The sequence below is a fragment of the Rhinopithecus roxellana genome, chromosome 2 (assembly GCF_007565055.1).
Source record: "Rhinopithecus roxellana isolate Shanxi Qingling chromosome 2, ASM756505v1, whole genome shotgun sequence".
NCBI classification, from domain to species: Eukaryota; Metazoa; Chordata; class Mammalia; order Primates; family Cercopithecidae; genus Rhinopithecus; species Rhinopithecus roxellana.
The window spans coordinates 64,652,079-64,667,287 of record NC_044550.1 but is presented as its reverse complement, the minus strand read 5'-3'; the positions used below and the strand labels follow the sequence as shown (position 1 = coordinate 64,667,287).

Genomic DNA, 15,209 nt, shown 5'->3' with positions numbered 1-15,209 from the left:
GGAAGGAAGGAAGGAAGGAAGGACGGAAGGAAAGGAAGGACGGAAGGAGGAAGGAAGGAAGGAAGGAAGGAAGGAAGGAAGGAAGGAAGGAAGGAAGGAAGGAAAGAGAAGGAGAAGAAAAAAAGAAAAGATTAACTGTTATTATTCATACAATGGAAAAACTACCAAAAAACAGAAAGTAAACAACTGTTATACACCAATATGAATAAATCTCACAGAAATAACTTCAGAAATAAAATCAGATATAAAAGTCATAACACCCTTTACGTGAAATTCAAAAAACAGGAGAGAGACCTCTTAAAAGGGGGAGCAGTGGTACTGACTAGGAGGGTACAGAAGGCAGCTTGCTTGGGTCTTGAAAATGTTCTATATGTTAATCTGGATGGCAGTTACCTGACCGTATACACAGGAAAAAATATCATCTCTAATCTTATGAGTTACAATATATAATGTATAAAGGCCAGGCACGGTGGCTCACACCTGTAATCCCAGCACTTCGGGAGGCTGAGGCAGGCGGATCATGAGGTCAGGAGTTCGAAACTAGCCTGACCAATATGGTGAAACTCCGTATCTACTAAAAACACAAAAATTAGCCAGGTGTGGTGGCGAACGCCTATAATCTCAGCTACTCAGGAGGCTGAGGCAGGAGAATCACCTGAACCCAGGAGGCAGAAGTTGCAGTGAGCTGAGATCGCCCAACTGCACTTCAACCCAGTCGACAGAGCGAGACTCCATCTCGAAAAAAATAAGTAAAATAATAATAATGTATAAATTAGGCCTCAATTTAAAATAAAATATTTAAAGAAAAACTTGTGGGATGAAAAAGCTCAAAGTTCTTTATGTACAGCTACTAAAGCCTCTTCCAATACATGCTTTTTATAAAAACTAAAAAAGAGGAGGCCGGGCACGGTGGCTCACACCTGTAATCCCAGCACTTTGGGAGGCCGAGGCAGGCAGATCACTTGAGGTCAGGAGTTCCAGACCAGCCTGGAAAACACGGCAAAAACCCGTCTCTACTAAAATGCAAAAATTAGCTGAGCGTGGTGGCAGGAGCTTGTAATCCCAGCTTCTCAGGAGGCTGAGGTGGAAGAATTGCTTGAACCCGGGAGGCAGAGGTTGTAGTGAGCCAAGATCGTGCCACTGCACTCCAACCTGGGTGACACAGTGAGACTCTGTCTCAAAAAAAAAAAACAAAAGAGGTAGGGGCATAACAAATATTGTATGTAGTAAGGTATCATAGTATTCTCTTATATAAACCAACTATCTCAGGAGGAAGACACAAGAAAGAAGTAACACTGACCACTACCAAGGCAGGTAACTCATTCACTGTTGGTGAAAAATGGGAAAAAAATTTTTTACCATATACCTTTTTTTTCCTTGGACAACCACTGGAAGATAACCATATAACCTTCTGAGTTTTGAATTTTGTGTAATTTATTTCCTATTTAAAAATAATAAATTTAAAAGGGAAGTGAAGAACACAGAAAGTGAAACATTTGGCCGGGCACGGTGGCTCAAGCCTGTAATCCCAGCACTTTGGGAGGCCGAGACGGGCGGATCACGAGGTCAGGAGATCGAGACCATCCTGGCTAACACGGTGAAACCCCGTCTCTACTAAAAATACAAAAACTAGCCGGGCGAGGTGGCGGGCGCCTGTAGTCCCAGCTACTCGGGAGGCTGAGGCAGGAGAATGGCGGGAACCCGGGAGGCGGAGCTTGCAGTGAGCTGAGATCTGGCCACTGCACTCCAGTCTGGGCGACAGAGCGAGACTCCACCTCAAAAAAAAAAAAAAAAAAAAAAAGAAAGTGAAACATTCATCACTCAGGCCTTAAAAGGATCATATAGAAACTACACCATGCACAAAATTAAGGTAAAGACGAGAAGAAACAGAGTTACACATATTTTTATTAAAAACCAAGCCTTGGTAATCCTGAACTCCTAAACAATGAGTTACTGGGTACATCAATATTTTCCAGTATCTGAGGTTTTATCTGACTTAGCTATTAATTTTGGTCCTTTTCTTAATGATACACACCTACTATTATGAATAACTACCAATGCTGGAATACATAGATGTTGCATTCTGCCTGGTAGTAAAAGAAAGACTTGAATGTGCAAAGACCTGGAGATAAAAAGAAAAGAGCACAAGTTCTGAGGAACCACAAGTTCAGACAATTTAGAAAACAAAGTTTGAGATGAAAGTAGCAGGTACAGTTCTGAGGCTGATATTATATTAATTATTCCTCTCAATCCTCATACTCTATTATAGCTTAAGTATTATTTGCTATATTTTAACAAGAAAATTGAAGCATGAAGATGTTATGTAATTACTTAGTTATACAACTGGTAAGCCAAAGAACTAGGATCAATTTGCTCTAATAAACGGAAGACACAAAAAGCTTTCAATTATGGGGAAGACATCAAGAATGCAGTAAGCTAAAAAATAAATGAGTGGAAAAGAATCAGATTCAACAAATTTGGTTTGCGTATGCATATTTAACCAGGGCAGATACAGGTACCAGCTAAAGCATTTTGCTTCTCTCGAGAGTTTTTCAAGAAAGGAAAAACTCGAGCATATTCAAATACATACAGGAAGAAGATGGTAGAAATGAAATGCATGAAGATAAAGGAGTTACCAACAGAAGGACATCGTTTAAGACTAACAATAATAGCAAATGTTTACTTATTTAGAGCTTACTACCTTTGGCAGATACTTTCATTAATACAATTCATCATCACGACAACCCTAGGAAGTATATATTACTGTCTCAGGACACTGACCATAGTCACAGAACTACAAGGGACAAATTCATAGGTCCATGATCTTTCTATCTTTACACTGCAATGCACAATGAAGCCTTACTTTCTCAACAGTAAGTGCATAATGGTAGGTGCATAATGAATGTTAAGTGAATGCAGACTTATATTCTTCTAAATTGCTATGTTTACGTGTTTCTGCTTTTCAATAGTGGTATTTTTTACTGTATCATTAGCTACTGTATCAGTGCTAACCATAACAGCAGCTCAAAGTTTCCTTTTAAAAACCCTTCCTAACTGTTGTAGGTAGTAAAAACAAAATGTCAATGATCTTAAAATTGTGCTTGAGGATTTAATGGACTACAAATAGACCAAAAAGGCATACAATAATAAAATTACAACTATATTCGTACAGAAGTAGACAGGGAAAAAATGGCAACAACTTCACAAAAAATGGCAGCTGAGTTGGACCTTTGCTATAGCACAATGGCAGCAGTTAATAAACTCATTCTAATGCCGGGGGCAGTAGCTCACGCCTGTAATCTCAGCACTTTGGGAAGCTGAAACAGGAAGATTACTTAAGGCCAGGAATTCCAGGAATTGGAGACCAGCCTGGCCAACATGGTGAAACTCCATCTCTACTAAAAAATGAAAATAAATAAGTAAGTAAATAAAGAAACAAACTCATTTTACTATGAATCGTAATATTTGCTCTAAGAACAAATTTTGCAAAAAAAACTAATTTTCTCTGTTAATTACAATATATAGAAACCTTACATACATATCTATAAACAAATGCAATAATGACGTTTGCTGACAGTAATTATTTTCATGAAACCGAGAACCATTAATTATACACCAACAAATCATTATTTTATGTTGTTTTTAAAACATGGATTTTACTATAGTAAAATCAATTCTCCTGTCTCAGCCTCCCGAATAGCTGGGATTACAGGCACGTCACCATGTCTGGCTAATTTTTGTATTTTAGTAGAGACAGAGTTTGACCATGTTGACCAAGCTGGTGTCAAACTCCTGACCTCAAGTAGTCCACCCGCCTTGGCCTCCAAAAGTGCTGGGATTACAGGTGTGAGCCACCGCGCCCAGCCCCATAGTTGATTTTTAAAATAGGAAGCACAAATGTGTTCAAAAACTTGCTATTCAAAGAAGCCTGTTAAGAAATGAGGGTGGGCACAGTGGCTCATTCCTGTAATCCCAGCACTTTGGGAGGTCAAGGCAGGTGGATCACCTGAGGTCAGGAGTTCGAGACCAGCCTGGCCAACATGGTGAAACCCTGTCTCTATTAAAAAATACAAAAATTAGCCGGGCATGGTGGCGGGTGCCTGTAATCCCAGCTACTCAGGAGGCTGAGACAGGAGACTCGCTTGAGCCCGGGAAACGGTGGTTGCAGTGAGCCAAGATCACACCATTACACTCCAGCCTGGGTGACAGAGCAAGACTCTGTCTCAAAAACAAAAAAGAAAAGAAAAGAAAATGAAAAGACAAAAACTAGGAAAAAGACATTTGCAAAATACATATAATGGACTTGTATCCAGAATAAAGAACTCATACAATTATCTTTTAAAAAACACTTCAATAATAATGAACAAAAAATCTGAACAGACATTTCCACTAATATGGTATGCAGATAAAAAAGCACATGAAAAAATGCTGACAGCTTTAATCACTAGGGAAATGCAAATTAAAACCACAATAAGTCAGGCACAGTGGCTCATGCCTGTAATCGCAGCACTTTGGGAGGCTGAGGCGGGCAGATCACAAGGTCAAGAGATCAAGACCATCTTGGCCAACATGGTGAAACCCTCATCCCTACTGAAAACACAAGTCAGATGGACGTGGTGGTGCGTGCCTGTAGTCCCAGCTGCTTGGGAGGCTGAGGCAGGAGGATCACTTGAACCCAGGAGGCGGAGGTTGCAGTGAGCCATGATCACACCACAGAACTCCAGCCTGGGCAACAGAGAGAGACTCTGTCTCAAAAAACAAACAAAAAAACACAATGAGAGGCCAGGTGCGGTAGCTCACGCCTGTAATCCCAGCACTTTGGGAGGCCAAGGCAGATGGGTCGCCTGAAGGTCAGGAGTTCGAGACCAACCTGGCCAACATGGTGAAACCTCATCTCTATTAAAAATATAAAAAATTAGCTCAGCGTGGTGGCAGGTGCCTATAATCCCAGATACGTGGGAGGCTGAGGCAGGAGAACTGCTTGAACCCAGGAAGTGGAGGTTGCAGTGAGCCAAGATCATGGCATTGCACTCCACTCCAGCCTGGGCAACAAGAGCAAAACTGAAACTTTGTCCAAAAAAAAACCAAAGAAGCCCACGATGAGAAACCACTACATATCTATTATTCAAAAAACTGACAATATAAGCCATGATAAGACTGAGGAACAAGTCCCATACATAATGGTGGGAATGTAAAATGGTAAAGTCACTTTGGACGATAGGTTGGCATTTTCTTATAAAGATAAGCATATACTTACTATACTTTTTTCCAGCAATCACAATACTATTTATCCAACAGAAATATATATATATATCCCTATAAAGATCTTCATGCTTTACTCATACTCTCCAAAACCATAAACAATCTGAATGTCCACCAACATGTGAATGGATGAACTGTGGTATATCCACATCATGGAATACTAGTCAGCAATATGAAAGAACAAACTACTGCTACATGCAACATAGGTGAATCTCAAAAGCACTATACTAAGCGAAAAATCAGAAACAAAAGGCTATAACTTTTAAAAATTTTATGATAGTCTGGAAAATGCAAAGCTATAGAAGTATAGGGATAAAAAGCAGACTAGTGGCCCGGCGTGGTGGCTCACATCTATAACCCCAACATTTGGGAAAGCCAAGGCACGTGGATCACCTGAGGTCAGAAGTTCAAGACCAGCCTGGCCAACATGGGGAAACCCTGTCTCTACTAAAAATACAAAAATTAGCGGGGTATGGTGGCGCACTCCAGTCATCCCAGCTACTTGGGAGGCTGAGGCAGGAAAATCGCTTGAACCTGGGAGGTGGAAGTTGCAGTGGCCCAAGATTGTACCACTGCACTCCACACTGGGCAACAGAATGGGACTCTGTCTCAAAAAAAAAAAAAAAAAAAAGCAGATTAGTGATTGTGGTTACCAAGGGCTGTGTGTAGGGAAAGAAACTGGCTAGAAAAAAAAAAAAAAAAAAGATGTCAAAAAAAAAAATACATTTCTAGAAACAGGCCAGATGAGAGATTTTTTTTTTTTTTCCCCAAAGTGCTGGGATTACAGACATGAGCCACCATGCCCAGCCAGAAGGACTATTTTAAATTAGCCTTTCAATAAGTGGGAACGGCTGGGCATGATGGCTCACACCTGCAATCCCAGCATTTTGGGAGACGGAGGTGGGTGGATCACGAGGTCAGGAGTCTGAGACCAGCCTGGCCAAGATAGTGAAGCCAAGTTTAAAATACAAAAAGTAGCCAGGCATGATGGTGCGTGCCTGTAGTCCCAGCTACTCAGGAGGCCGAGGCAGCAAAATCGCTTGAACCCGGAAGGTGGAGGTTGTGGTGAGCCGAGATCGTGCCACTGCACTCCAGCCTGGGCAACAGAGCAAGACTGTCTGGGAAAAAAAAAATATATATATATATATATATATAAAATAATAAATATATATTATATACAAAAATACATATGGGAACACATGCTTTTTTACAGTAACCTGAAGAAATTTTTGTTTGATTGTGTTGTCGCACTCTATCGCCCAGGCGTGAGCCACCACGCCCAGCCCTGAAGAAGTTTTAAGGACCAAGAATGTTCAAAAGGGTTAAAGTTTGAAGGATCAGGTTTAAAACAGGTTGACTAATTGAGGGGGAGGGGAAGGAGAAAATATGTAGTAACGTCATTAGCAATACTTTCAGGGGTTTCCAAGGTTAGACATTTATGAAGGTTTTACAAACCAGAAAAACGTCATGGAACGCTGTCTGAGCCTCAAGTAACTATAGATTGTCTGTTTTTAATACTCTGTTTTTTAGAGAAGTTTTAGGTACAAAGGAAATTTGAGTGGAAAGTACAAATTGTTCTTCAAATGAGCAATTACCTCTAAGATGAGATTAAGGTTTGTAGTGAGAGCCTGAACACGCTGAAAACCAGCAATCAGGGAAATAGGCAAGAAACCTTGTTCATCCATCTTTCCCCGAAGAAAGAAGTCTCGTTCCAAATTTTCTACACTGAAGTAATATTCACTGAAAAGAGAAATTAGAATTTCATCCATTTATTCAGTAGAAAATAAATATTTCTACTGCTCACACACTAACTGTGAAAACCAATCATTAACATGAAAATATTGTAATTTGGCTAACAATATGTATAGGTCTAATACAACATAGATAGGGAAACATAAGATAGCAAAAAACCCTACTGAATTAATTTCTCTTATACTTAAAATACTGATTATTTTCCAAAAAATTAATAACTTCTATTTAAATCAGCTTCACTAAATATAAAGAATTAACCTGCTCATTTTACTTTAAGATAGTTCAATAATTGATTTTAATGAGTTAATTAGATGAAAATCTTTACAAAGCCACTTCTACTTGTTTCATTTAAGTATTAGATAACAAAGCTAATCACATGTTAGCATAATGCCTGCCAATTTTTTCCCAGTCACTGAGAAGAATGGTATACTGGAAGTATCCTTTGTCAAATTCGCATACAGAAAAGTAGTTCGTTTTGTTTTCTAAATTGACAAAGTACTGACATGTTTAACACTTCTGAAGCCTAGTAACCAGCACAATGCTTAGTTAAAAACTTAGTGAACATGGCCAGGCGCGGTAGCTCATGACTGTAATCCCAGCACTTGGGGAGGCTGAGACAGGCGGATCACCTGAGGTCGGGAGTTCAAGACCAGCCTGACCAACATAGAGAAAACCTGTCTCCACTAAAAATACAAAATTAGCCAGGTGTGTTAGCGCATGCCTGTAATCCCAGCTACTCAGGAGGCTGAGGTGGAAGAATCCCTTGAACCCAGGAGGCAAACGTTGCAGCGAGCCAAGATCGCGCCATGCACTCAAGCCTGGGCAACAAGAGCAAAACTCCGTCTCAAAAAAAAAAAACTTAGTGAACACACAGGCATATGTGCACATATATATTTTGAATGATTTAAGTCCTCCATGCTTCTTTCTTTGATAGACAGACTATAAGATATTAAGGGTGGGCCGGGCGCGGTGGCTCAAGCCTGTAATCCCAGCACTTTGGGAGGCCGAGACAGGCGGATCATGAGGTCAGGAGATCGAGACCATCCTGGCTAATACGGTGAAACCCCGTCTCTACTAAAAAATACAAAAAACTAGCCGGGCGACGAGGCGGGCGCCTGTAGTCCCAGCTACTCGGGAGGCTGAGACAGGAGAATGGCGTGAACCCGGGAGGCGGAGCTTGCAGTGAGCTGAGAGCCGGCCACTGCACTCCAGCCTGGGCAGCAGAGCAAGACTCCGTCTCAAAAAAAAAAAAAAAAAAAAAAAAAAAAGATATTAAGGGTGGCCCGGTGAGGTGGCTCACACCTGTAATCCCAGCACCTTCAGAGGCCAAGGCAGGTGGATCGCTTGAGGTCAGGAGTTTAAGACCAGCCTAACCAATATGGGGAAACCCCATCTCTACTAAAAAACAAAAACTAGCTGGGCATGGTGGCAGGTGCCTGTAATCCCAGCTACTCGGGAGGCTGAGGCAGGAGAACTGATTGCACCCGGGAGGCAGAGGTTGCAGTGAACAGGGACCATGCCACTATACTCCAGCCTGGGCGACAGAGCAAGACTGTCTAAAAATAATAATAAAAGACATTAGCTGGCCGTGGTGGCTCACGCCTATAATCCCAGCACTTTGGGAGGCTGAGGCGGGCGGATCACAAGGTCAGGAGATCAAGATCATCCTTGGCTAACACAGTGAAACTCTGTCTCTACTAAAAATACAAAAAATTAGCTGGGTGTGGTGGTGGGAGCCTGTAGTCCCAGCTACTCGGGAGGCTGAGGCAGGAGAATGGCAGGAACCTGGGAGGCAGAGCTTGCAGTGAGCCAAGATTACGCCACTGCACTCTAGCCTGGGCAACAGAGCCAGACTCCATCTCAAAAAAACAACAAAAAAAGAAAAGACATTAAGATATAACAGAATATAGCTAAAGAAGGAATATCCTTGACACCATGAGGCACATGGAGGCAAAAATATAGAGAATGATAAGATGTCTTATCTTCTCTTGAAAAACACAAACCAGCGGGGCGTGGTGGCTCAAGCCTGTAATCCCAGCACTTTGGGAGGCCGAGATGGGTGGATCACGAGGTCAGGAGATCGAGACCATCCTAGTTAACAACATGGTGAAACCCCGTCTCTACTAAAAAATACAAAAAAGCTAGCCGGGCAAGGTGGCGGGCGCCTGTAGTCCCAGCTACTCGGGAGGCTGAGGCAGGAGAATGGCATAAACCCGGGAGGCAGAGCTTGCAGTGAGCCGAGATCTGGCCACTGCACTCCAGCCTGGGTGACAGACCGAGACTCCATCTCAAAAAAAAAAAAAAAGAAAGAAAGAAAAACACAAACCCATTTAACCTTTCTGAGAGAAGTATAAATGGATGAACATCAGTGACGATGGGGCCTACAGTTTAATAATCCTACACTAGGCCGGGCGCGGTGGCTCAAGCCTGTAATCCCAGCACTTTGGGAGGCCGAGACGGGTGGATCGCGAGGTCAGGAGATCGAGACCATCCTGCCTAACACGGTGAAACCCCGTCTCCACTAAAAAATACAAAAAACTAGCCGGGCGAGGTGGCGGGCGCCTGTAGTCCCAGCTACTCGGGAGGCTGAGGCAGGAGAATGGCGTAAACCCGGGAGGTGGAGCTTGCAGTGAGCTGAGATCCGGCCACTGCACTCCAGCCTGGGCGGCAGAGCGAGACTCCGTCTCAAAAAAATAAAAAATAAATAAAATAATCCTACACTATTTCCAAATCACAGAGAAAGTTTTCAAACATGGTATACAAGTTATGGGAAAACAAACCGGCTCACATTTTGGGGTATAAAACTCAGTGACTAAAGATGCCCTTGAAGTATACGGACCAAATTCTATCTTTGAAAAAAAGGCATCTATAACTGAAAACTGGTTTTCAGCTACCTTTTACTCAAGGGGAAGAAAATAAATCAACTTATTTTAAGAATGTAAATATCCCAATTTTCCTTTAATAGTTTGATATTTATCCAATTGTCAGAGTGCAAAACTCTCTCAAAGACTACTGAAATACTACTGACATCTCAGTAACACTAGTAAATCATTTACTCTTTTTTTTTGAGATGGAGTTTCACTCTTATTGCCCAGGCTGGAGTGCAATGGCATGATCTCAGCTCACTGCAGCCTCCATCTCACAGGTTCAAGCAATTCTCCTGCCTCACTCTCCTGAGTAGCTGGGACTACAGGCGTGTGCCACCTTGCCCGGCTAATTTTTGTATTCTTAGTAGAGATGGGGTTTCACTACGTTGGCCAGCCTGGTCTCGAACTCCTGACCTCAGATGATCCACCTGCCTTGACCTCCCAAAGTGCTGGGATTACAGGAGTGAGTCACCTCATCCTGGCCTCATTTACTCTTTTTAAACACTGAAGGAAAAAAATCTAAGTCCTAAAGAAATGAATATTCTGATGGTTGTTACACCTCAAAAGCCTTATTCATAATGTCTGGCATGTGGTAGATACATAATACATGTGTTAAAATTCTAAAATTTCATGCAGGGCGTGGTGGCTCATGCCTGTCATTTCTACATGTTGGGAGGCCATGGCGGGTGGATCACCTGAGGTCAAGAATCCGAGACCAGCCTGACCAACATGGTGAAACCCCGACTTTACTAAAAATACAAAATTAGTCGGGCATGGTGTTGCATGCCTGTAATCCCAGCTACTTGGGAGACTGAGGCAGGAGAATCACTTGGACCTGGGAGGCAGAGGTTGCAGTGAGCCGAGATTGCACCATTGCATTCCAGCCTGGTTGACAACAGCAAAACTCCATCTCAAAAGAAAAAAAAAAATTCGAAAATTTCAGACATTAAGACATTTGATTTAGTCACAAGTTACAACTGGTCTTAGCTGTGAGATGTGAACTTCCCTAAATCAATAATAAACTGTCCCAGCCAGGCAAGGTTGCTCACGCCTATAATCCCAGAACTTTGGGAGGCTGAGATGTGTGGACCACTTTGAGCTCAGGTATCCGAGACCAGCCGGGGGAACATGGCAAAACCCTGTCTATAATAAAAATACAAAAATTAGCTGGGCACAGTGTCACGTGCCCATAATCCCAGCTATTCGAGAGGCTAAGGCAGAAGAATTGCTTGAACTCAGGAGGCGGAGGTTAAGGTGAGCTGAGATTGCACTGCTGTACTCCATCCTGGGTGACAGAGTGAGACAATGCCTCAAAAAAAAAAAAAAGAAAAAAGGAAAAAACCTCTAAAGAGCTGCAAATCTGTCATCTCTCAGTGCCAAGAGAGATTATCACAGCTAGAAATAATCAAGATCTTTACATTTTAATGCTGACATCACAAACAATTAATATAAATTTTCACTTAAAATATTAAAAACAAGTAAGTAGGCCAGGCATGGTGGCTCACGCCTGTAATCCCAGCACTTTGGGAGGCCAAGGAGGGCGGATCACAAGGTCAGGAGTTCGAGACCAGCCTGACCAGAAAGATGAAACCCCCGTCTCTACTAAAAATAGAAAAATTAGCTGGGCGTGGTGGCATATGCCTGTAATCACAGCTACTCGGGAGGCTGAGGCAGGAGAATCGCTTGAACCCAGGAGGCGGATGTTGCAGTGAGCCGAGATCGTGCCATTGCACTCCAGCCTGCACAACAAGAGCAAAACTTTGTCTCAAAAAAAAAAAAAAAAAAAAAAAGTTTAAACAAAAGACCTTCAACCATTTTGAATACTTTTAGGCCTCATACTTTACAATTCATTTTGCATCATTTTTCCACAGGTGTCAGGAAAACTTTTGGTGACTTCTCAAAAAGAAAATCAAAATCTTAATCAATCAGCCTATCTATATATTAGAAACCAAATAATGCAAGGTAAAAAGCATGACTCCTTCAAAGCCACATCTCCACTAATCAAATAATGGTAATAATAACAAGCCACACTAAACCTAGTGCTCTACTAACATTTGCCAAAACCCCTACTGCTAGATCAACCAAAAAAAGAGGCATGACCAATGCCATGTCTGACATTTTGCTCAGTGTCCTAGGGACATCATCAAGTCCTACCTTAGAGGCTCTGGATTCTACACTGCATGATCAGAAATTTTGTCAACACTGAAGTAGCTCTGCTCCTCCCTCACTTGTATGAGCACTGGAGGCCGATTATCCTGACATGGAGTTGCATGTCCACTGTCAGGTCTCAGAAGGGGCTTGGCAGCAAAAGTTACAAAAAAGACAGTAATAGTGGTATGAAGTTGACAGCCACATGTCAAGCACTTTCTGCCCATAAAAAGGCCCTTTTCTTCAGTGTTTGCATCAACTGTAACAAAAGAAGCAAGAACAAAATAAACAAGTTGCTCCACACTGTAAGCAAATTGGATCCACCATGAAGGCAACCCAGGAAGGTACCTGGCTGATAATGACAAAGAAATTTTCTAGTAACAGAGTAGAGTCTATTTTATTTTGGAAAAAATAGATGATTCTAAAATACTTATGCCCTTTCAAAAATAGCCCTTTTCCTTCACCTTGTAAGGAGAGAAAATTTTCAAGTTTTAACAAATTGGTTGTGCAAACTGCTTGGCAACATTTTTCTCTTGCCTATAAATAAGCAAAATATCCTATATAATACTAATACGCATAGGGTTTGTTTCTCCTTTCAGAAAATAGAGCTGATATTCTCCTGACTTCACATTCAGCACCCAAAAAGCAACTACTATGAGAACTAGAGTAAGAAGTCTGAACTAACATATAAGGTAGTCCCCATTTAATTACATGTCACAAAGAAAAACTCAGAAGATAAAAAAAAAATTTAGAATTCAGAAGTCAATTGCTAAGAAGAAAATTAAAAGATTTTGTTATTTATGTTCATTTGCAAATTCTAATATAAACATCTACTGGCAAATAATAAGCCAAATTTTACTTGTTCAATTTCAAGTATATATAGAGAAGCTTTACAGTCTTATATTTATTCATATTATGCAATAACATTTTACCTAATCTCCTTTAAGGAGAAAAATATCTAGTATAGAAGCCAGGAGACTTATATAAACAACATAAACCAAATATAAAATTTTTCAAATACCTATTTTAATCATATTCCCTAAAAATATATAATCAAAATAATTTTTAACATTTTCCAACCTTTACTAATAAGTAGCTTTAAAAATGTTATAACAGGCCAGGCATGGTGGCTCACACCTATAATCCCAGCACTTTGAGAGGCCAAGGTGGGCAGATCAGCTGAGGCTGAGAGTTCAATACCAGCCTGGCCAACATGGCGAAACCCGTTCTCTACTAAAACTACAAAAATTAGCCAGGTGTGGTGGCATGTGCCTGTAATCCCAACTACCCAGGAGGCTGAGGCACGATAATACTTGAACCCGGGAGGCAGAGGCTGCATCGAGCCAAGATCATACCACTATACTCCAGCCTGGGCAACAGAGTGAGACTCTGTTTCAAAAAAAAAAAAAAAAAAAATTATAACATATTCATTATCAGTAACATTAAAGTTTTGATATTGCCACAGATTTTGCTATCCCATCTGCTTACATCAAACATCCACTTACATTTGACGCTTAATATACTCTTTAAGCAATGCTTCTTCCACAGGATACACCTGTACACCTGTACCATCATCATAGTAATACATCATACTGGTATTAAGTTCTGTTTGAAATGGTTGATCAGTCCTTTCACCATGTTCTTGATAACCATATGAATAATCAAAGTTCACTTGATGTGAATAAAGAAAAAGAAAGGTAATCACATATTAGAAAAAAAATAGTTACTATGGATAAAGTGAAGAACTTCAAAGGTTAACAAACATAAAACCATCTATTACCAGACAAAGAAAATAAGAAAATTAGTTAAAACATAATAGAGGATAGTTGCTCTATTTTTTTTCAAAGTTTATCTAATTTAACAAAACAAAAATTATGTCATACATCGAGGATTTCCTCTGCCTCGTCCTCTTCCCCGTCCTCGGCCTCTTCCTCGACCTCTAAAGGAACCTCGGATATTACCACCCTCACTTCTCACACTGGAAACTTCATCTTGATCATCTCTTTTTTCTCTATCTCGCCTCCAACCTTTTAAAAATAAAAATATTTTTATATACTTCGATTTGCCAAGTAAAATAACATGATTGTCTTTATGAAAACACAGTGGCCACCTTCTTCCACTTCGTCACTAATTAACAGTAGCCAGGCATTTTTCAGATGGATACAAACTGAAGAGATCCAACAAGAATTTATCAAAAATATCTCTAGCATAAAACAGAGCCTAAAAAGTACTGGCATATGAAGAATACATTCTAACAAGTAAAATCACATATTAGAAAGATAAAGAGATAGTTTTATTAAGATTGTGCTGATAAAGATTCAAGAAATTCCAAGACTACTAATTTGTACTGTATAAAACTCCTAAAAAACACTTCTCACAAAATATTTAAGGATGGTTCTATTTAAGTAAATGACATTCCTTATAAAGTAAAAAGGAAATGAAAACACGAAACAAATTGAGAAAAGATATCTGAAGCGAAATACAGAAATTCTATCTAGAGTACATGTAAGAACCATACCACTCTCTCTCATGCAACACACACACACACACACACACACACACACACACACACACAACCACTCAATGGGGAAAATATCTAAAATACAAGCAGGGCAAAAAAATGCAAGTGGACAATAAATACTGAAAACACTGCCTACCAATGAGTCAATAATCATACGAGGCCGGGCACAGTGGCTCAGGCCGGTAATCCCAGCACTCTGGGAGGCCGAGGTGGGCGGATCAACTGAGGTCAGGAGCTGGAGACCAGCCTGGCCGACATAGTGAAATACCGCCTCTACTAAAAATACAAAAATTAGTCGGGCACTGTAGCACACACCTGTAATCCCAGCTACTCAAGAGGCTGAGGGAGGAGAATCACTTGAACCTGGGAGGCAGGGGTTGCAGTGAGCCAAGATTGCGCCACTGCACTCCAGCCTGGGCTACAGAGCGAGATTCCCTCTCAAAAAAAAAAAAAAAAAAGAAATCATAAAAAGAGGCCCGGTGTGGTGGCTCATGCTTGTAATACCAGCACTTTGGTAGGCTGAGACAGGCAAACTGCTTGAACTCACGAGTTCAAGACCAGCTTGGGAAACACGGCAAAATCCTGTCTCTACCAAAAATACAAAAAATTAGCCAGGCGTGATGGTGGAGTGCCAGTAATCCCAGCTACTTGGTAGGCTG

The 15,209-nt window shown here is 41.0% G+C and overlaps 1 protein-coding gene across 14 annotated transcripts in view; it reads right to left on the bottom strand.

Annotated features, from left to right (window-relative positions):
• Nucleotides 1-15,209, bottom strand: part of LARP1B (La ribonucleoprotein 1B) — a 154,559-nt gene that overhangs the window by 115,413 nt on the left and 23,937 nt on the right. For 13 of the 14 annotated variants that reach the window (XM_010378504.2, XM_030918018.1, XM_010378502.2 and 10 more), the window contains 3 exons: nt 13,913-14,056; nt 13,535-13,700; nt 6,858-7,002 (listed from right to left, as the gene is read on the bottom strand). In XM_010378504.2, coding sequence (XP_010376806.1) covers nt 6,858-7,002; nt 13,535-13,700; nt 13,913-14,056 — 455 coding nt within the window. Of the gene's footprint in view, nt 1-6,857; nt 7,003-12,035; nt 12,289-13,534; nt 13,701-13,912; nt 14,057-15,209 lie in introns of those variants that run through there. The other variant, XM_030918043.1, reaches the window with a different exon arrangement.